Consider the following 22,315-nt stretch of genomic DNA (forward strand, 5'->3'; position numbering starts at 1 on the left):
TATTTTTTCGAAAATGAGATACACTTTTTAGGCTTAAGCAGTTTTCCGTTAGACCGGTTCGACATCAAAGTTAAATAAACATTGCTATTTTCGTGCGGTCACAAATAGTTAAGTATGTATTTACTTTGAAAGTTTTTTAAAATAAAAATAAATTATCTATACTAATATACTTACTTAATACCTAAACTTAAAAACTAATACTTAAGTTATTTTTTTTTAAAGATTTCTAAAATAATAAAACTTCTTACTTAAAATATATTGTGATTCGTGACTGATTGCATCTTAAAGGAGAATGGGCATTTTACTATGGAAGTTGGGCCTGAACCCTTGAGTTGGACCAATACACATGAGATATTGTTTTTATAATAGATCATAACACATAAATAACGGGAAAAATATATATAAAAAAATAATCAACCGGGTTTTTGTACAGTCACATCAAGTTTTATTTCTTTGTGTATAATATTTTTTGCAATAAATAACTGTTATAAGACAATGACAATATCTTTATGTTACTCCAATTCACTTTCACTTACAAATACGTACTAATCATAAGCCTTCTAATAAACGAAATACACTAATATTATGTTTTGTAACAGGTACATAAACCGTGTTTATTCACTTTATTATAATTCAACGTAGTTAGACGTTTTTTGTGGTTAAACTTAAACACTCCAGTGACATTTTGATTCATATTTACTTCACTCGAATTAAAAACACCGTTATTGTGCGAAAAATAATAGCCAAATAAATAAAACTTTTTGCCTTGACTGTACAAGAACCCGGTTGATTTATTTTTTTATTTTATTTATTTCGTAAGGTATGTGTAATGATCTATCACAACAACAATATTTCGTGTGTATTGGTCCTAGCCCAAGTTTCAGGCCCAATTTGCCCATTCTCCTTTAATGATTTTAAAAAATATTTCGAAGTATGTACTAAAAATTTAGAAAGAATACATTCAACATCGTCTTTGAAGATACTACCTAGAAGTAAGATTTCTAGGTAGTATCCACAGTAGGTACATAATAAGACAATAATATTGAGCGTTTTACAAAATGTGTTTGTTTGGATGCGCTTCACTGGAGTACGATAGTTTTATTTATTCCGATAATATAATATGTGTGACATAATCTTCGTAATGTATTCAAAATGTTTTTTGCCGAAAACGCTCGTTTATTTAATATTCCTACAAGAAAAATATAATTGTGTACCTACAGGTAATATAAACCTGCTGTGGTGTGAAAATATAGATAATGAGTTGCAATTACCTACACTTTATATAGTTTATATTTTGCTCTTTTATTAGGTTTGCTTACAAGGAGTTTAAATAAACTACACTCTGTCAGAGGCGGCTCGTGACAAAATTTAATGGGTGTTCACTTGAAATAAAACACTGAAAATACATGGTGTAAAGCAGTACAATTTATCAAAAAAAAATTACTTATAAAGAAAATGCATACGTGATACGTCTTTCTTTTTGGTGTGCAAAAATACCTATAACTTAAAGCGACAAGACCGATAGACGCCAATTGCAGTTCATTCAACAAATGGTACCGAGATTGTGAATGTTTTTTCATCTTGATTGAAAGATGAGCTAAGTCGTCAACGCCCGTTTCAGTCCAAGCACTCTCACCTCCGCCGGCCGCGCCCGCTTTAAATAAAAGACACGGAAAACAAAATAGTTTGTTGCTTTCATCACAACCACACAACCACGGTGTTTTCACATATTGTTCAGATTTAAACACACGCGTATATGTTTTCGTTTTTGTCGTACATTTTTGCGTAAGATCAAGTTCAGGCCGTGGCGGTCCCTTAGCTTTACATTCAAGCCGAATTTGTAACGTTTTATCACACTTTTTAATGAACGCCACATTATAATTATTGTTCATTTTAACACTCACAAGTAATACTGATATAACTACAGGCTATTTCAACACGTATTTTATAATTTTAATTAGAAAATTGCATGAATCGCGCGCGTGCATTGAAGTTGACTCGAGTGTTTTGTTTATATTATAGAAGTGGTAACTGGCAACCTCGCGCGCAATCGCTGTCCTGCCTGGCGGTAAAAACGAACCGGCAACGTTTGCGGGTGCGGCGCGGCGCTCCGAATTTTGCTACTTTTCCATAGAAAATCTTTTGTTTCACGCGCAGGGCTCTGGCAAAACCCTCTCTTTCACTCCTATTGGATTTCGTATTAGGAAATGTACTAAATCTTTTTTCATTGGAGCGCAATCGTGAGCGCTCCGCTTCGCGCGTTACATAATACAGTAGGTATTATACAGGTGTATGGGATGATGGAATGATGGATATATTCATTGGTATTAACAGTAGTTTTAAAGATTACGATTGATTTTAAATAGTAATAATTAATGGTAATAATTAAATTAAGGACTATGATTTTTGTTAATGTCGGCTGAAGGCCCTCTCTTAGTGGACTGTAGTGGTGTGGGGGTTTGCAAATAATACAAACAATTATTTCTTCATACGTAGAGGGCCAGGGTGCCGAGCCGGAGCGGAGTTATTCTTCTTGCTTTTCTGAAGCGCGGGTGGAACTGGAATGCCGTGACGCAACCGGTTTTGCGTCCATATTTATATTTTACGCGTTATCCCCTCCACTCCGGCTGGCCACGCCCCTTACCTCACTCTTTATTTCTCAATCATTTATTTTTACATTGTTTTACAATTTTATTGTGTTCATCGTAATTATTACAACATATTATTTTAATATTACATCCATAACATACTCCGCCAGCGCCCCGTTTAGACTGCGCGCACAATTCTTTACAAATTTTCTTTTATACTACCCCGTCCCCCGCTTCAGGTGTATAAATATACTGCGGGGGACGGCGTGTGCGCTCAGTCGCGGACGTGACGCTGTCGCATGACGAAATACACAATTAAATCCTAATATCACACTTTAAACAATTAAAATATTCATAAAACATAAAGAAAGACATAAACATTCACTAATATACGAAAGACATAAACATTTACTAATATCATAAAACATTTTCAATCTACAATTAAAACATCTACAATATTAAAACAAAATATAAACATTTACTATTCTACTAAACATTCTTAACACAATAATAACCTTTCAGGCATAAGCCTTCATAAATCTTTACGCAATAGACTAACACAAATAACTTTACGTTCGAACTGTTACTTATTCTTTACTATACAAATAATCCTTCAGGGATAAGCCTTCAGGATTTTATACTGAACACTTATTTTACTCTACTAGACTAGTTAGATAGTTTGCTTTACAAAACATAAACTTTTCAATGTAACTAGAACAAATACGTATTAATTTTCATACTAATTATTTTATAAGCCTTCAGGCGTAAGCCTTCAGGATTCTAACGTTATATTTACAATAAAATAGGTACTTTACGGTTTGTCGTGCACATTTCTCCCGCCGTCGCACTCTGCGATTTGAACTGGTAGCACGACGATCTTCTTGGTGGGCCGCCGGAGGATTCTGCCGCCGCTGGTCTCCACGTCGACCACTCGTACCTCGCCGTCCTTGCCGGGATACGTAGCGACGACTCGTCCTCGGGGCCACGTGTTCCTTGGTTGATTGGAGTCGCACACGATGACCAGGTCGCCGATCTTGGGGGCCGCGCCGCTTGCGTGGGGCTCCCGCCGCTGTTGGAGTACGGGCAGGTACTCTCGCACCCAGCGTCGCCAGAAGGTGTCGGCGAGCTGCTGCGCGCGCTTCCAGTGTGTGCGCGCTGTTGTTTGGTCTTCCTCGATGGTGCAGGGTGGCGGCACGTAGCAGTTGGAGCCCAGCAGGATCATATTCGGTGTGATGGCGGGCGGCACGTCGGGTGTCACGGCCACATGAGTGAGTGGGCGTGAGTTCACGGTGGCTTCTACTTCGGCGAGGAGTGTGGCGAGCGTCTCGTCACTCGGGCGCTGCTCGTGAAGCGTGTGGCGAAGGGCTTCTTTCACGGTGCGTACCATGCGCTCCCACGCGCCGGCCATGAATGGGGCGGCCGGCGGAAGGAAGCGCCAGCTGATGCGGCGGGCTGCTGCTTCTTCTTCAAGTGCGGCCCACGCGTCCGTGAGCTCTCTGTTGGCCGCGCGGAAGCACGTTGCGTTGTCACTCCATATCTCGGCCGGGCAGCCGCGCCGCGCTATGAAGCGGCGCAGCGCGTTGATCGCTGAATCGGTGCTGAGTGACACGACGACCTCCAGATGTATGGCACGCGATGTTAAGCACGTGAAGAGGGCCACGTAGCGCTTCTCTCGATGGCGGCCGACGGTTACCTCTTGCGGGCCGAAGTAGTCGAGTCCGGTGAATGTGAATGGGCGCGCGTGATGCGCGAGGCGTGCGGCGGGCAGGTTGCCGGTCGATGGGCGCGCGGGTTTGGCGCGCAGCAGGCGGCAGCGCGGGCAGCTCTTTAACACCTCCTTTGTTGCGGGTCGTATTCTTGTTATCCACAGTCTTTGTCTTAGTTCGTTTACTACAATTTCGACGCCGCCGTGATGCAGTTTTTCATGTATGTGTTGTATATAGAGCTGCGTATACTTGTGTTTTCCGTCGAGCACTGTCGGGTTTGCGGCCTCTGCCTCGATCGCGCTGGCTTCATTCACTCTTCCTCGTAGTTTCAGTATTCCGTTTTCGTCTAAGGCGACACTTAATCCCGCTAGCGGACCTTGATATTTTTCAGTGAGCGGGTGTCCTTGCTGTAGTATCGCTATCTCTTTCCCGTACGTTGCTTTCTGTGTTAATTTCACAAGTACGTTTTCCGCGGCGCGTAGGTGGCGCGCACTCAATATTGTATATTTTCTTTTTTCATTGTTCGGACGCGAGACGATTTTTTCATTGTTCTTTTTCACATTTCTTTTCCACGCCGCGTCTTTTTCTTCATTTTTTCTTGTACGTTTTCGACGTGTTGCATTGACGAGTTGTTTGGGGCGACGACAGAGTTCGATGAATTGCAGTACGCGGGCCGTTGTGCGCACTAGCCGTGTCCATTGTGAGAAGCGCTCGAGGTCGATGAATGCGGGGGCGGGGTCCGACGTGTTCAGCGCGCCGCATTTTTCTTTTTCTTCGCCCGTGTCGGTGATGATGTTTTCTTTCTTCTCAACCGGCCAGTCGCATTCTTCGTAGCGGAGGAAGTCTGGACCGGTGAACCAACGGTGTTGCGGGTCGAAGTCAGCGGGGGTGTTGCGTGTAGCGTCGTCCGCCGTATTGTGCGCCGTGGGGACCCAGCGCCATTCATCCTTTTTCGTGAGGTCCTCTATTTCGGCTAGCCGGTGCGCCACGAATGTTTTATATGTACGTGGCTCGCTGCGTATCCATGCAAGTGCTGTTCTCGAGTCGCTCCAATACACTTTTCTTTTGAAGGCGAAGTCGTGACCTTCCTCGACTGTTCGTGTGAGGCGTGCTCCGAGCAGGGCGGCTTGCAGCTCCAGACGTGGGATTGATATTGGTTTTGTGGGCGTGACCCTGCTTTTCGCGGCGGCGATCGCGATGTTTATCGATCCGTCGGCGCGCGTCGCTCTGATGTACACGACTGCTGCGTACGCTTCTTCGCTGGCGTCCACGAATGTGTGTATTTCTCTCTCAGCCGCGGGTTCGTAGTCATAGCAGCGTGGGATGCGGAGCGCGTCGAGATTCTGAATATTCGCCACCCAGTTTTCCCAGCGATGTTGTAGCGCGCCGGGAATGGGGTCGTCCCAGCCGGTGTTGTACTTCCACGTATCTTGCATTATTCTTTTCGCCGGTGTGAGGATGGGCGCGATGAGGCCGAGTGGGTCGAAGACCGACATGATGAGACTGAGGGCTTCTCTCTTCGTAGGTGTTCGCTTATTTTCGATTATTTCCTGTGGTACACGTTTTGTGTTTACGCGAAAACCGATGTAGTCTTGTTTCACGTGCCAGAGTAGTCCCAATGTTCGCTCTGTCTCGCTCCCGCCGATCTCGACGGTGGTCGCCCCGGTGTTCGTAAAGTTTCTTATCGCGTTTTCATTGTTCGATGCCCACCCACGCAGCTCGAAGCCGGCGTATCGATGTATGCGATCGACGTGCGCCGTTATCTCCCTTGCTTCATCTTCGGACGCGTAGCTATGTATATAGTCGTCCATATAATGGTTCTCTTGAATCGCGCGTGCGGCTGCCGGACTCTCGTTCGCGTGTTCTTGCGCGTTTCTATTCTTGATGTAGAGTGCGGTGCACGGTGATGAAGAGGCGCCGAAGATGAGCGATGTCATACGATATTCATCGGGCGGCCCGTCGTCGCGTCGATCGCCACGCCAGAGGAAGCGTAGCGCGTCACGGTCTTCTTCAATGATTTTTATCTGCATGAACATTTCCTTGATGTCGGCGGACACGGCGATTGGATGTTGACGGAACTTCATGATGACGGCAGGCAGAGATTGTAGCAGGTCGGGCCCGGGCAGCAGCATGTCGTTGAGAGAGCGGCCATGTGACTTAGCGGCCGCGTCGTGCACCAGACGAATCTTCGCTTTGTCCGGGTTAATCACTGGAAAGTGCGGGAGGTACCACACTCTCCCGCCGGTGGGCGGAGTCTGCGCCCTCTCTGCGTAGCCGGACGAGAGTAGATTTTCTATTCTTTCTTCATATTGTTTCTTCAGCTCTCCGTCTTTGTCTAATTTCTTTTCTAATGTCTTCAATCTTTTCAATGTGTCGCCGTAGTTGTTCGGTGTATCTGCGGACTCGTCTCTCCATAGGAGTCCGGTTTCATATCGGCCGGACGGCAGGCGTTGACTTTTCTTTTCCAATATGCTGAGTGCCTGCTGCTCCGGGTCGCTGCGCTGTCTTTTGGGTTCGATGCCGATGGATTCTAATTCGAAGTATTTCTTCATCATATTTTCGAGTGTGTCAGGTGACTTCTCCGCTTCCGAGAGATGAGAACAGAACAAAACTGGGTGCTTGTTCGAGGAGCGGCAGCCGTGCAGGACCCATCCTAATAACGTCTTCGATGCGACGGGCTGATTCCTCTTGCCGTGCCGTAGTTTTCGCGTTATAATGAGCTCCCAGTTGTCTTGTCCTATCAGCAGCTTCGGTGTCGCATTTTCATACAGTAGGTCCTCTTGCAGGTCGTGCAGATGGTTGCAGCGGGCGATGTCACTCTCGCGGATGGACTGCGTGAATGCGTGGAGCTGGTGCACGGTGCGGGCGTTGTCTAATGCGTATTCTTTTTCTTCATGTCGTCCTCGTACTCGTGCCTTCACTCTCTTGCTGTATTCGTGATCATTCTCGTGCCCATTCACGCCTTGAATTGTGATGGACTCGCGTGGCCCGTCGAGACCCAGCTGCTCTGCAAGCGCCGTTTCAATGATGGTCACCGTGCTTCCTTCGTCGAGCAGCGCGTACGTGTCGCATTTTCCTTTCGGTCCCATGATGGTGATGGGAGCGATCTTCAGATACGCGCGGCGGCGCGTAGGTTGCTCTGACGTAGCGCTGTTGATGTTAATTGCTGATACTAGGACTTTCTCTTCACTGGCTTGCGGTTGCGCTGTCTCTTCAATTTTCTTTTCCGCTGTCTTGGTATGGTGGAGCATCTTGTGGTGCTTCATGGTGCACCCGTTGAGGCCGCAAGGACGAGCGCGGCATGTTGCTCGTTGATGTTTGCTTCGAAGACAGCGGAAGCACACTCGATATTTCTTCGCTATTTCCCATCGTGTATTTACGTCGCTGTTCGTAAATTGTCGACACTCGACGAGTTTGTGCTCTCGCTCGCACATCGGGCATCTTGTTTCTCGCTCGCTCGCGTCGTTCGTTGCGTAGGCTCGCTCCGTCCTTTTCCTTGTTTCTGTATCTAATGGAGCGTAGCTGGAGCACTTGTCTGCTTCTTTATTCAGGAATTCTGCGAGCTTTTTCAGTAGCGGTGTCTTGTCGCGTTCGTCGGCAGCGAAGTCGTACCATTTATTCTTCATGATCGGCGTCAGCTTTTCCAGTACCTGCCGCAGCATTTCCGGGCTGTGCAGGTATTCTTGTTTTCTTAAAACTTCGACGGTGGCGACGATATTCGATATTTTATTTGCGAATATGCAGATGTCCCGCGGGTTGTCCGTTACTCGCGGCAGCGACTTGATTTTCTCCATTTCGCCCAGAACCAGCGCGTCTGGGCGGCCGAACCTCCTCTGCAGGGCTTCAATGATTTTCTCGGGTCCGGTGTGCGATATGAGTAGGGCGGTGACGGCTTCTAGGGCTGCTCCTTTCAGCGCCTTTCTCAATCGTGCGACGTTTTCCCCGTCGGTGAATCCTTCTTCAGTTTCTTCATACGATGCCTTGAATGATAGCCACTCGTGACTGGAGCCGGTGAACGTTGGCAGTTCACCGCCGTATCTTATTACTTTTCTTTGGCTTCTTGCGACTTCATTGAAGGCGGTTACAATTGCCGCAACTTCTGGTGACCGCGTGGGCGGGTATTTCTTCGGTTCCCGTGGCCCGTCGTCTTGTTCCTGGCGGGCCCCCCATCCTCGATCTTCCTTGTTGTCGGCGTTCTTCGCTGTATAGCGTGGCGGTGAGAGCTCGCGAGTCGGGTTGGCGGCGGGTGGCAGTGGCTGGCTTAAATGTTGTTCCAACCACGACTCGACCCGTCGTTCCGGTTCGTAGTCCTCTTCTTCCTCTTCCGTTGTTGATTCCTCTTCAGCGCGTATTCTTTCTAGCCGCGCCTTTTCCAGTTCTGCTGCGGCCTTTGCTTGTTCCAGCTTCAGTTCGGCTAGGCGCTCTTTCACCTCCAACTCCGCGAGGAGTCTCTTGCGGGAGGCTACGGAGCGCCGCGACCGCACCTCTGATGCCTGGCGGAGCGTCTTCGAGCGGCGTGCTGGCGACCCGGCGGCGACGTTCGATCGCGCCGCGAGAGCGGCGTTTGTATTCAGATGTACGTTGCTCGTCGGCGCCGCGGAGGCGGCGGTCGTCGGCGCGTCGGTGTTGTCGGCTGGCGCCGCGAAAGCGGCGTTTGTGTATCCCACGACGGGTGACGGTGCTGGCTGCAACTTGTCGACGGGCATGGTGCTCGGCGTAGCTGGCGTCGAGCTGCTCTTCTCCTCTGTCCTCGTCGTTCTCGTGGCGGTCGTGCAGGTCTCCGATGTCCCCGTAGTGTAGCTCGTTTCTCCCGACGTATTCGTAGACGACGTTCCTGTGGCGGTGGCGGTCGTTTCTGATGCTGACGGTGTTGTTCCTCTTCCGCTCCGGCTTCTCGTGTTCATTTTTCTTCTTATCCTGCTCGAAGCTGACCAATGTTAATGTCGGCTGAAGGCCCTCTCTTAGTGGACTGTAGTGGTGTGGGGGTTTGCAAATAATACAAACAATTATTTCTTCATACGTAGAGGGCCAGGGTGCCGAGCCGGAGCGGAGTTATTCTTCTTGCTTTTCTGAAGCGCGGGTGGAACTGGAATGCCGTGACGCAACCGGTTTTGCGTCCATATTTATATTTTACGCGTTATCCCCTCCACTCCGGCTGGCCACGCCCCTTACCTCACTCTTTATTTCTCAATCATTTATTTTTACATTGTTTTACAATTTTATTGTGTTCATCGTAATTATTACAACATATTATTTTAATATTACATCCATAACATACTCCGCCAGCGCCCCGTTTAGACTGCGCGCACAATTCTTTACAAATTTTCTTTTATACTACCCCGTCCCCCGCTTCAGGTGTATAAATATACTGCGGGGGACGGCGTGTGCGCTCAGTCGCGGACGTGACGCTGTCGCATGACGAAATACACAATTAAATCCTAATATCACACTTTAAACAATTAAAATATTCATAAAACATAAAGAAAGACATAAACATTCACTAATATACGAAAGACATAAACATTTACTAATATCATAAAACATTTTCAATCTACAATTAAAACATCTACAATATTAAAACAAAATATAAACATTTACTATTCTACTAAACATTCTTAACACAATAATAACCTTTCAGGCATAAGCCTTCATAAATCTTTACGCAATAGACTAACACAAATAACTTTACGTTCGAACTGTTACTTATTCTTTACTATACAAATAATCCTTCAGGGATAAGCCTTCAGGATTTTATACTGAACACTTATTTTACTCTACTAGACTAGTTAGATAGTTTGCTTTACAAAACATAAACTTTTCAATGTAACTAGAACAAATACGTATTAATTTTCATACTAATTATTTTATAAGCCTTCAGGCGTAAGCCTTCAGGATTCTAACGTTATATTTACAATAAAATAGGTACTTTACGGTTTGTCGTGCACAATTTTATTATAATTATTTATGGGAGTTCACTGCACCAGCGCTCCTTAGGGCGAGCCGCCTCTGCACTCTGTCCATTATATTATTTGCTTTTTGACAGCTTCACGCCTATGAATTTCGTGTCACAATGTTTGTCCTCAATGGACTCCTAAACCACTTAACCGGGGCGGACCGCTAGTTATCCATACTTACTAATATTATAAATGCGAAAGTAACTCTGTCTGTCTGTCTGTTACTCAATCACGCCTAAATTACTGAACCAATTTTCATGAAATTTGGTATGGAGATATTTTGATACCCGAGAAAGGACATAGGCTACTTTTTATCCCGGGAAAATGACGCATTCCGGAAATCATGCGTGAAGTCCCTTCACATGCGTGAAGTCCCTCTGTTGGAGGAGCAATAAACAAAGAAGCAGAAGAAAAAGACCACCAAATTGGTTAAGAGTGAGGTCACTTTATATATATTTTTTGGCTTATTCTCAGCAAGTTGCATTGAAAATAGTTTATGATGATGGTTGATGGTTTTATTTAAGATGGCGGATCTTGGGTTTGTCGCCTTGTTGGATCTATAACACAGCTAACGTTGTCTATGGCTATTTTGAACCTGTATAAAAATTTTCAGCTCAATCGGCTCAAGATATTGGGTACAGAATTGAGTTGTAGGATTTCTTGACAGGTTCGAAAATTAAACGAATAACCAATTTTTTTAAGTCGCTCTTTATTTTGTACGCAGTCTCTGTTTTGTGAATCCGACTCGAATTTGAGCGATTTTTGTATCTAATAAAAATATGAATAAAAAAACTTAACGTTCAAGTTGAAAGTCAGTCTGAAAAAAAAAAACTTCTTTTATAATTTTTATAGTACATGTCATTTAATATACAGCATCTTTTCCATCGAAATCGTATATATGTTTAACTGAATTTTACCATCAACCTGTGTATTCCTAGTTGCCATATATGATATACTTACATAGTTATTTGGTATATGGATCTCGATCTTGAGATTGATGTGAAAATGTAAGATTATTTTAAACACTGCACTCAACAGAAAATCTCTTTAGTAGACACCAAAGCAGATTTACTTCGATTTATTTTCAACTATTACATATTGAAAACGTTGGACCTATTTTTCTAAACTAAGGAATCTAAAAACTAACAACGCCTTGCATTATACAAAAAAAAATCAAACTTTGTTGAAGTAAAAATCAATACTTATTAAAGGACAATTAAAAAATTCGAGTCCGAGAAACCTTATCAATATATGTACTTCACACTATTGTAAATGTTGTTAGTTACTATTATTCATGAATGTATGAACAAATTGTAATCATTTTTTTCGGTCTTCGTCTGTATTGGGATAATTACTCTTAAAATTTGGAGATTCGGGTGGGCAGCTAGTCTATAGTAAAACAGTCAGGAAAGGTTTGATGTAAGCAATAATATATATACATACTAGTGGTCCGCCCCGGCTTCGCCCGTGGTACCTACATGTTTAAACTATATTAACTATATTAAGGAGTCCATTGAGGACAAACATTGTGACACGAGATTTATATATATTAAGATATGTATATAATACGGTACAGACATCACACCCACACGGTACTGACTGCGATGACAGCTTATAAAGTTTTGCAACACCGCTAATCATATTTTAGCGACCATCAGACTAATTTCATTGAGTTCAGTCTAAATTTGTGGTTTTAGCCGTGCATTGATAATTACCCATGTATAATTATTAATTACAGATGTTTATCTGTAATTTCATAGTAGAATCCATATAAACTATTAAGTTACCTGTGTCCTTAGCATGGATTCACTTCCCTCATCCTATATTGATCCTGAGAAAGATGCCAAAGAACTATGGTCGTGTCATATATCCTATCTTACTTCCAGTAAACTTTACAGTTCTTATAAAAATCTAATACAATAATAATATTATAACAGTGCCTACTTATATTTATTAAAGTCTATTTGAACACACATGTATCGAGATGGTGGAATATCTTAGATATCGTTTCTTGGCAGATATCCTATGTCATAAAGGTTTCCCGTCTAAATTGCATGTTTCTCGCTGGAGCGAGAACCAGCACCTTTGTTCTGGGATGATCGATGTCTTACCATATCCGATAGAAAATCAAAACATAAGCGGGAATTATTGTGGCGGGATATTAAGAACGTGTTTGCGACCAAATAGACTTCACAATAAGGAACATGGATGGTACATTTTTAATTTTATCGAGTGGTCGTATTCCGGCGTCGGTGGGTGTCGCGTGGCGCTCCAGGTGTTTGGGTTGGCAGAGCGGGGCGCTTTTGCAAGTGGGTGCACTCGGCTATTTCGAGCGGCAATCCGTGTTTTGTTTGGGGATTATTTCAACCTCAAGTGCTGTGTGGTCGGGGCTACTCGTTTGTTGCTTACGTGAAAGGCGGGCCGAGTGTAGGAAGCGGAATTTTCTTTACAAGAAATTGTGTAAACAAATTTATTCTTAGAATCTATCTTTCTTATCTCTCTTATCTTCATTTTTTGTATTTATTGTCTAAAAAAATTAATAATAACGATCATTACTACATATCTTATGCACTACGACTAATTTTACAGATAAACGCAATTAACCATATTACATTGTATTTATTTGTAAAGTTTCATGTCATAATAATTTAATTAACATACTTAATTTTCTGCTCCATTACGTTTTTAAATCTGATGCATAATATATAACATTCAATCAAATGGAATTTGTTTCTAATTGAGTTATAAATAAATAAATAAAGCCTTTATTAACATAAATCTAAATGGTACATTTCTTCTTAAAAACTAATTAAGTATTACATATTAGACATGTAAGTTTATGAAAGCAACATCATATTAAAATAATATTGTTTGCATTAGACACCGGTTTTATGATTGTCTTGCTCTTGGGCATAGGCCTCCCCAAGAATTCTCCACATCGATCTATTTCTTGCTATCCTCGTCCAGCATGGTCCTGCCACCTACTTTATATCATTTTATTATATCTAGGGCACCATTCCGTCACCTCCCTCGTCCACTTTTCTATCTTACTTCTTGTTAAATGTCCTGCCCATTTCCATTTCAGCTGTTTGATTCGGTACTTATTATATCAATAACTTTAGTTTGTTTCCTATAGTTGTTTTTAGCCTAATTTTGTCTTTTAGTTTTACATTAAGTATGCTTCTTTCCATTCAGTGTTGGCAAGTCTCTAGAGATCTTATGTTTTTCTTCGTACAACTCCATGTCTGACAACCATAGGTCATGCTTGGTAGTATGCATGTATTAAATATCTTCTTCTTGCCTTCAATTGGAATATCTGCGTTTTTCATTATGTCTCTTAGAGCCCAGTATCTCTTCCATCCCAATTTAATTAATATGTAAAATATTAATTAAACTGAAATGTATCAATACAAGCATAATTGTTAAAAATGTTTGATATCCATACTCCATATCCAATTGCAGCAACGTAGCTGTTTTTGACCGAGGCTGGCGGAGGCTTTTATACAAATCCTCTTTTTTTATTTTAAATGCTATTGTTTTATCGTTTTCCCTCAGATATATAATATGTACCTTTTTTAGGTCTTAGAGTTCCGAAACTCTCTAGTAACTCTCTCACTTTGTTGTCCGTCTGTCTGTCTGTTAACACACTTTTTCTCAGGAACGCGTGGAGGTATCTAGGTTCCAGTCAACACAGAGTATTGAAATTTGGTTAAAACAGATAAAGGAAAAATTGCTAAACAGTAAACACATACATTTTAAAGTTACAACATAATAAAAAAATACGTTTGTTCGGAGCCCTCGGTGCGCGACTCCGACTCAAACTTGGTCGGCAACTCGACTCAACTTTTTAATATTTCAAGTGCTGTCAATAAAACCGGAAATTATAAATTAAATGTTACTCAGATACCTACTTAACTGTGAAATTATTTTCGCAGCTACCATAAATGTATAGCTACTTTTGTATATTAAATCTTAATGCTTCCAATATACGCAGTATTAACCCGGAATATTGTGCGTGGATAGTGACTGCTAATGAGTTGGGCTTGGAATGCACACATTATGATGTAGTTATGCGTACAGGAGCCTCTTGTTATCCGCTTGGGGGGCGACTCAAGACTCACGGCGGTCGGGGCAACTATCGCTTTCCCTATTAAACCAATTTATGCCCGATACATAACTGATAATTTGGCTATTCTTAATTATTTTTGATGTTTGGAAATGATTGATCAATCAGCACACAATAGATTCTTGGTTGCTGTTCGATGTTGTCACCGCTTCCGCACTGGAACCCCTTGACTATGCAAAGTGCTTCTAAAAAGAGTAGGTAGAGTCTATTTGAAAGATTATGTAGTTTGATTTTGAAAATAATATTATATGCCGAATGGATGACATTTTTGTTTTTATATTGTTTCAGTGATAACTTTATTATCGATAATGCGATAATTATGAAAATGATAGATAAGCTAATAATAGCAATTTATATTTGGAAATACACACCGGAGTAGTCGGCTTCTAGGCAGACATATTATGTAGATTGTAGACTGTTGAGGTTGTCCATGCGTTCAGTGAGACCGCCACTCTGCGTCGACAATTCATTGGCAAATATCAATCGCGGCCGAGCCACACAAAGCGGGCGCGTTACATCAAAGCGCACCTTGCAGGTCGGATAATCATCTCTGTTGTGATCGGGTTAATTTCCCGCAGTTGCCGGCAAACACCGATATTGTCGCCGTTTAATTTGAGACGTATTCGATGTCAGTGCACGCAGATCGCTGCCCGGTGAGGGGGCGGGGGGGACGCGGTCAGATAATCTGAGCTGGTCGCAACATGCGTCCGTTTTAATTAAGTCTTGCTTAAACCCTAGCCCCATTAGGTCGCCGTAATGCTCCAAATACTCGTATTTATGTCTTTATTCCTGTGCATTATTGGCTCTACTTCATTAGTCCAATGATCAGCACGTAACATGTGAAAGAATCCCTCGCGTTGTTCTAAAAAAAGATATTGCCATGTAAAGGACGGAGTTACTAGGTACCTATCCATACTTAATATTATAAATGCGAAAGTAACTCTGTCTGTCTGTCTGTTACTCAATCACGCCTAAACTACTGAACCAATTTGCGTGAAATTTGGTATGGAGATATTTTGATACCCGAGAAAGGACATAGGCTACTTTTTATTGCGAAATATGTACCACGGGCGAAGCCGGGGCGGACCGCTAGTAGGCTATAAACCAAAATGTTTCAAAGAAAACGTGGCTTTCACCCTATAAGACTAAAAGTAGTATAACAGATAATTATTATGTTGATGTTTACTTGTGAAGTATGCACTATAAACATCTCTCGTATGCCAATGCTCTACGTCTGGTCCGACCGAGCCTCCGTCGAAATTCGGTCGGGATGGCTACTTCAAAGAGCATTTACTTACCTGTCTTTGCTTTTGCTGGTTTGTTTGTATAAATATAAACTATGCGCAGGATATACTGATGAACTAGGCTAAATAACATCGGTTTTCCTGTAAGCTTTGAGAGTTAATTTTGTAGCTCGTGCTCTGCTCCATGCAACGGTTTGCTGAACGCTGAATTTCGTAGGTTATGTTCAAGACAAGAATTCCTTTCTGTTTAGCTATTATTATACGCTTTATTTTCTTGCTATTTGTCCTAATTACTCTGGGTACACAATACACATGAGCACTAATTGTATCAGTTACGTGCTTGTTGCTTCACAAAGATGTATTTTTAAATATTTCAGTTTTCATTTAACGGATTAAATGCAGGTATATTTAAAATGATAAAATATTTTTTTCATTTGTATTTTCTCTTACAAAGAGCTTTTAATTAAAATACAAATAAGTTTCCCGAATTCGACTTCATTGTAAAATGTTATTAATATCCTAAAGGATATATATTATTATGTCAATAATAAATGAATATCCATTAACCCATTGACCACCGTAAGCCCCGATCGGGCCACGACACAATAGATTTTCTATTGTGTCTGTGATTCCGGGGACTGATGGATTAAAACGAAATTCGGCTTCCGTACGGTTGGCTGCTTGATTTTATTTGTTCAAAACTGAAATGGTTGATAGGTAGGATTTATTGATAGACATTTGATGGTAAGTATGGAAGTAAACCAGCAAGCTAATTGTATTTGTAACAAGCTGGGGTTTACGCGCTGTTGGCTTGAGGCGCATGAGCGCATCCCGGAAGATAGCGCAGTAGAGGAGGTAAGGAGATGTAATCTATCCCATGGCTGCTTGGGGTACGCAATTGGGCCGATTTGAAAGCGGTTTAAGAGTTCGTATGCACCTGTTGCTACTTAATACCTTTTTTTTGTATGTGGGGAAATCTTGCATAGATACCCACGGCCTCCGGGGAAGAGGCCGTGGGTTATGTCGGATTTCTACCGACTAAAACCCCACTGTGTTCCGTCAAGCCGCATCAACGACAGGGCCATGGGTATAGGTAGAATTCGTCCGTGACCCCCATCAGCGGCAGCCCGTCGCAGGGCCCAAACAATCTGAGAGCCTGCCAGCTCTACCCTCATGGAGTGGCGTGAGCGGAACACGTCTCACGCCGCCTCATCGCACCGGACAATGGACTAAATCCCCGCTACATCGCCCGGCGCCACGTTCCACCTGTCACACGGACCTCACACAAACAATAATCGCATCGATATTACTCCATGTGTTCCTGCGAATCGCCGAGCACACCGCACCTACGCGCTCATAAGTAATGTTTAATTAGCTAAGCCCCTGTTAATGTGCAGTGTGGACGCGCTTTACATCGGCGCTATGTAGCGCGCCGGAGCCTCGCCACACAAACAAGCGATGTACTGCAAACTTATTGTTGCGGAATTTCAATTGTTATTCGCTTACACGTACGTATTGTATACCTACAATACCTGTAGAACACCGGAACCGAGTGTATGAGTTTGAGTGATTCCCTCATAATTCCTTTTCGAGTGGGTCTATTTGTTTATTGTTAACGCACTATATGTTATTATATATAGGAATATTTACATAACAAAAGAAATTAAGTAATTGGTTGATAAAAAAAGATTATCATTTGGCATGAATTATTATCGTCATCGATCCTTGATATTATCGATATTAATTGTTAACGCATACTATCTTTTCTTTTTACTGTATCTAATTATTATAGATAAATGCAAAATTGGTCGCAGTACAGAACATCTCTACCTTCCCTTAAATTTACCATCGCTACCGAGATGTAGAGACATATGCTCATTGCACAAATGTGCAGTGCAGTTGCCCCCGGCGACAGGTTCGATACTGGCTGTATACACTATACAGTGTAACGAGTGGTCGGTGATGCAAGAGCGGTAACTCAGCGCACCTGCGATAAGCCGCGATAACGCGCCACGTGCGCCTGCGCTGCTCTACGTTCGCTGCACTCAGAGTATCGCTGCTACGTTATTTGGTTTAGCGGTGGTACCCAAGGAAGTGTTTGAATGTTGCAATATTTAATGTTGATACAGATAATTTACTTCAATTAGACACATAGGTAATATGTTTCAGGTGTACATGTGTCGAAAAACGTAGTGTGGTATGTACCTAAACATTTTGATTATTGCCAAATTTTAGCCCTGTATCCTATCGGTCTCCCAATAACCCTCAACCCTTACTGGAGATACAAACATCAGTTGAAACCCAACAACTGATCAGAAAATAAGTTAATAAAATGTAACAAAAAACTTTTAATTGGAATCACAATTAAAAATATTCGTCGCGCTAACGACTCCATCGACTTGTGACGGCGTTCCTTAGTTACTCCTTTCCTTATTAGCCACTCGTTTTGTTTGATCTAATTATTAATCTTAAAGTTTTTATAATGAGAATTCAAATACATATAAAAAAATTGATGTGCTCATTACGTACTCAGCATAACAAAAACTAAGAAAAAGATTTAAACTCATTACTCAAAGTTTATTAGATTAAGGCATGATTAAGGCATTAGTAATAATATGATTATTAAATTTAAAAACTTGTTCCGAAAACCAACAGCCACATAAAAATGAATACAATAAAGATATGATATAATAAATATGAAGATACGCTAAATTTTAATTACCTAATTTATAAAAGTTCTACCGTCGCGTAGCGAGGTAAATGTTATTTTAATAAATGTATACTGTGCAAAAACCCTGTCCTACAACATGACACTCGTAAACAAACACCAGCACTTGCTCGCGATCGCATAAGCCGTGAAAGCCTTCGCATTGCATAAGGCACACGCAACGCGATGCCTGTACTCCGCCACCGTGCACCCAGCACCGCCCGGCCGCGGCAGGACAAGGCCCGCTACCATTGACTTACTAACACTGTAATGAGATAAAATATGAGATATGAGATTAAAAATCCGAATGCGAACTGAACTTACTGTGGTAAAATAATTAATATTACAATATAATAAAATATTCATCGACGCATTGCATTCCGGGAACATGTATTGTCTGTACGATTAGGTAATCGTACAAACACTGAAAAACATTTGCTGGTTACAGCTTTTATACTTTACTGGCTATCCGCCCGCGGCTTCGCCCGATTTGTCTAAAACCTAATAAAATATATACATACTAAAACCTTCCTCTTGAATCACTCTGTCTTAAAAAAAATCGCTTTAAAATCTGTTGTGTAGTTTTAAAGATTTAAGGCATGAAAGGCTGAATCGGGTAGAATTCCCTTTTAATACCGAAAATTAACTTTAATTAGTTATAAGTTTATAACCGTTTTTAGGGTTCCGTACCTCAAAAGGAAAAAACGGAACCCTTATAGGATCACTTTGTTGTCCGTCTGTCCGTCCGTCCGTCCGTCCGTCTGTCAAGACCCTTTTTCTCAGGAACGCGTAGAGGTATGAAGCTGAAATTTATATCAATTACTCAGGTCTACTGTCCCTTGAAGCTGTAAAAAAATCAAACTTCTAAGTCAACGCAATCAAAAGATACAGCCGTTTATGCCGCAAATTTTCGACACTTGCAAGGGAATCAAAACCTACAGGGTGCTTCCCGTGAACTCAGAATCTTGAAATTTGGTACGAAGCAATGTCTTATAGCATAGATAAAGGAAAAATTACGAAAACCATAAATTTTTAGTTACATCACATAATATATATTTTTTTAATAATTTTAAACTTACTACCCATTTCCTCATAAACGCGTAGAGGTATTAAATTGAAATTCATACCAAATACTCAGGTCTATATTACCTTTAAGCTGTAACAAAATTAAACTTCTATGTCAACGCAATCAAAAGAAACAGCAATTTAAGCTGCATATTTTGAAACTCGCAAGTACTCGCAAGGGAATCAAAACCTAAAGGGTACTTCCAGTCGACCTAGAATCTTGAAATTTGGCATGAAGCAACGTTTTATAGCACACATAAAGGAAAAATTCCGAAAACCTTAAATTTTTAGTTACATTACAAAATATATATTTATTTTTTAATAAATATAAACTTATTACTTTTTTCCTCTTGAACGCGTAGAGCTATCAAGTTGAAATTCATATCAAATACTTAGATCTAATTGCCTTTAACCCGTGAAAAAGAAATCGCACGTTTGTACGGAACCCTCGGTGCGCGAGTCCGACTCGCACTTGGCCGGTTTTTTCTTCTTAGATTCTTAATGTACATATCTAAAAAAAGGTATATTAAAGTTTCGAATATGATAAAGGGCATAAACCAAAACGCTAAGTCAATATAACGTCAATTATTATTGTAGTGTTCTTACAGTGTGTTTATGAAATTGAAACACAGGGCATGGTTGTTTTAAATTTTGATCCCATATCCAAATATATTTTTAATAATTTTTATACGTACTTTTACTACGATAGATTCGCGCCGGTCCCCCGATCCCGCCTTGTAAATCATCTAGCAAGGTCGCTAGCCCCTATTAAGGCCTTAAGCATACATGGGGACATAGCGATAGAAAAGGCACTTTTTTAATTCTATGTAGTGATTGGAAAGCTGAACAGTGTGGATGTTGGCGGTTGGATTGTGCTAATTTCAGGGACTCATTGTTCGAATTATTTTTGTATTTGATAGTCCATTTATAGAATAAGGTGAAATAAAATATTCCTTTTTGCGCGCGCTTTTTGTTATTCACGAACTACATAATAGTATCGATCTGAGAAAACCTAGTAATTATAAACTACCCTGACACTGTAAGTAAGTGGAAACTATACATATTTCATCACTAGTTTATAGATAAATAATAATATATCAAGTTGGAAACGCAGCTATGGGTCATGCAGATGTGCAAACGCTATTAACTCCTTGCAAGAGATTTGAGGATAGATATAATATGATCAAAAAGTACAATTTTTGGGATAACTGTAGAACGTAATTCATTGCAATGTTCTTTATCTGTTTATATATTTGTTACCGGAAATGTATGAAATCAAGGAATTGTATACAAATCCTAGGAAATGTGTACAATTCCGATACTATTTAGGAAATGTATAAAATTTTGTTTAAAAAACTATTGAATGCATAGATATATCCTAGGAAATGTATAATTTTCCTCGGAATTGTATATAATTCCAATATCGTATTAGGAAATGTATAAAGTAAATGCTTTCTGTAATAATACACGTTATTTTTTATGATAACACTTGTTGAGACAAGCGGGTTACAGTCATACCGGAAAAAAACAATATTATGTTCATCAACTATCTATTAACTATCTATTATCTTTCTATCTTTTTCTTTTTTATTTTTTTTACTCTTCTTTGACTTTATTTTTTTACGTAAGTTTCACAAAATCAACTTATTGCACGCCTCATAAGCGAAGCGTTGAGGTGGGTACTACTGTCACTTCGCGCAAAACATCTGATTTTTCAAACTTAAAATGTCTTTATGTATCATACATTGCACTTGTAAGATAATACATACACACACATATTAAGAAAAAACACTATTTTTAACGTTCATGATATTTTTGATGTCATTTTTGTTATTTAAACTAGTTAAAAAACAGTTTAAAAAAGTTCTGTCTTGGACGTCCGTGTGTCTGTATGTGCGGATCCTTTTTCTTGTTAACACGATAGCGACCGAAATACTTTACTAATCGAGTCTTTTTTTTCTCTTACGCTTGAGTATGCTCAGGAATAGAACCCTTTCATTTTTCAGGGTCTGATTCGATGTGGTTTAATTGTTATTAAATAAACAAAAATAATAATTAATAAATATTTATTAAAAAAAAATTATGAGGCGTGCACTTTTGGATTTTCCAAATTATATTTATTATTATAACAAATTTTTATTGGGCAGAAAATCAGTCGATAATTAAGGCTGCAGTCTAGCAAAATTGCGTTTTCAACAAGTTATTTGACAATTTTTTCCCGGCTAATGAAATGATAAACTGATTTTTTTTTTCTTGTTTATCAATTAGTGTTATATACGCAATGCGCGTGAATTTTTTCACATTTATAAAGTTACTTTATGTTACCTTAATCAGGCCTTCAAGATAAGTCTCTTTCCGCCAAAGACATTTCGAGCTAAGTTTGTGCACTCACTACGTTGCAACCGATTACAATTTACACAATCTGATCAGCACATTATTATCCTTATATAGTCGTTATAAAAAACTGCTGAATACAATTGCCGAAAAACTTATGATTTTCTTAATTAGAACGTTATAAATTCATTAAATTTCCCATTTTTTGCCTTACAAAATCTATTGATAAATACTGCTAAAAGTTATTTTTTCCATTAATTTATTCGAGTTGGTTGAAGACCAATGAGTATTAATCCTTTAAAAATTTTTTTTTCTGAATTTTGATAATTCTTTAAATATTAAAATATATTTAAAATAATTAGGAAAAATCCTAGCGAATTTCTTTAGTCGCGCTCCTTGGGCCGGAGCGTTCTGACGTGTGCTCTACGCTCGATTTTCCTTCATACCGAAGTGAAAGTTGCTCTACTTCATTAAATTTAATATTTTTGTTAATTGATTATTTTTATCTTAGTTTTGTGCAAATATTCGTATTTTTAAACATTTGATTTCGATATGGAAAATAAACGAAAAAAATACGCGTGTAACTACTAG

At 40.7% G+C, this 22,315-nt stretch overlaps 2 protein-coding genes across 9 annotated transcripts in view; one reads left to right on the forward strand and one right to left on the reverse strand.

Moving 5' to 3' along the window:
* The window catches only part of LOC149491559 (uncharacterized), a 118,297-nt gene extending 109,099 nt beyond the window's left edge, over window positions 1-9,198 (reverse strand). Inside the window, exon 1 of the mRNA XM_089700368.1 lies at window positions 3,385-9,198. Within this exon, the coding sequence (XP_089556494.1) occupies window positions 3,400-9,198 (5,799 nt within the window). The 3' untranslated portion in view covers window positions 3,385-3,399. The remainder of the gene's footprint in view (window positions 1-3,384) is intronic.
* cyc (basic helix-loop-helix ARNT-like protein cyc) overlaps window positions 1-22,315 on the forward strand; it is a 78,478-nt gene that overhangs the window by 25,201 nt on the left and 30,962 nt on the right. The window lies entirely within an intron of this gene.

Source organism: Colias philodice, chromosome 1, assembly GCF_061535455.1.
Source record: "Colias philodice isolate Cphi_HAF_F1 chromosome 1, ilColPhil1 Martin Lab GWU primary, whole genome shotgun sequence".
Lineage (NCBI taxonomy): Eukaryota > Metazoa > Arthropoda > Insecta > Lepidoptera > Pieridae > Colias > Colias philodice.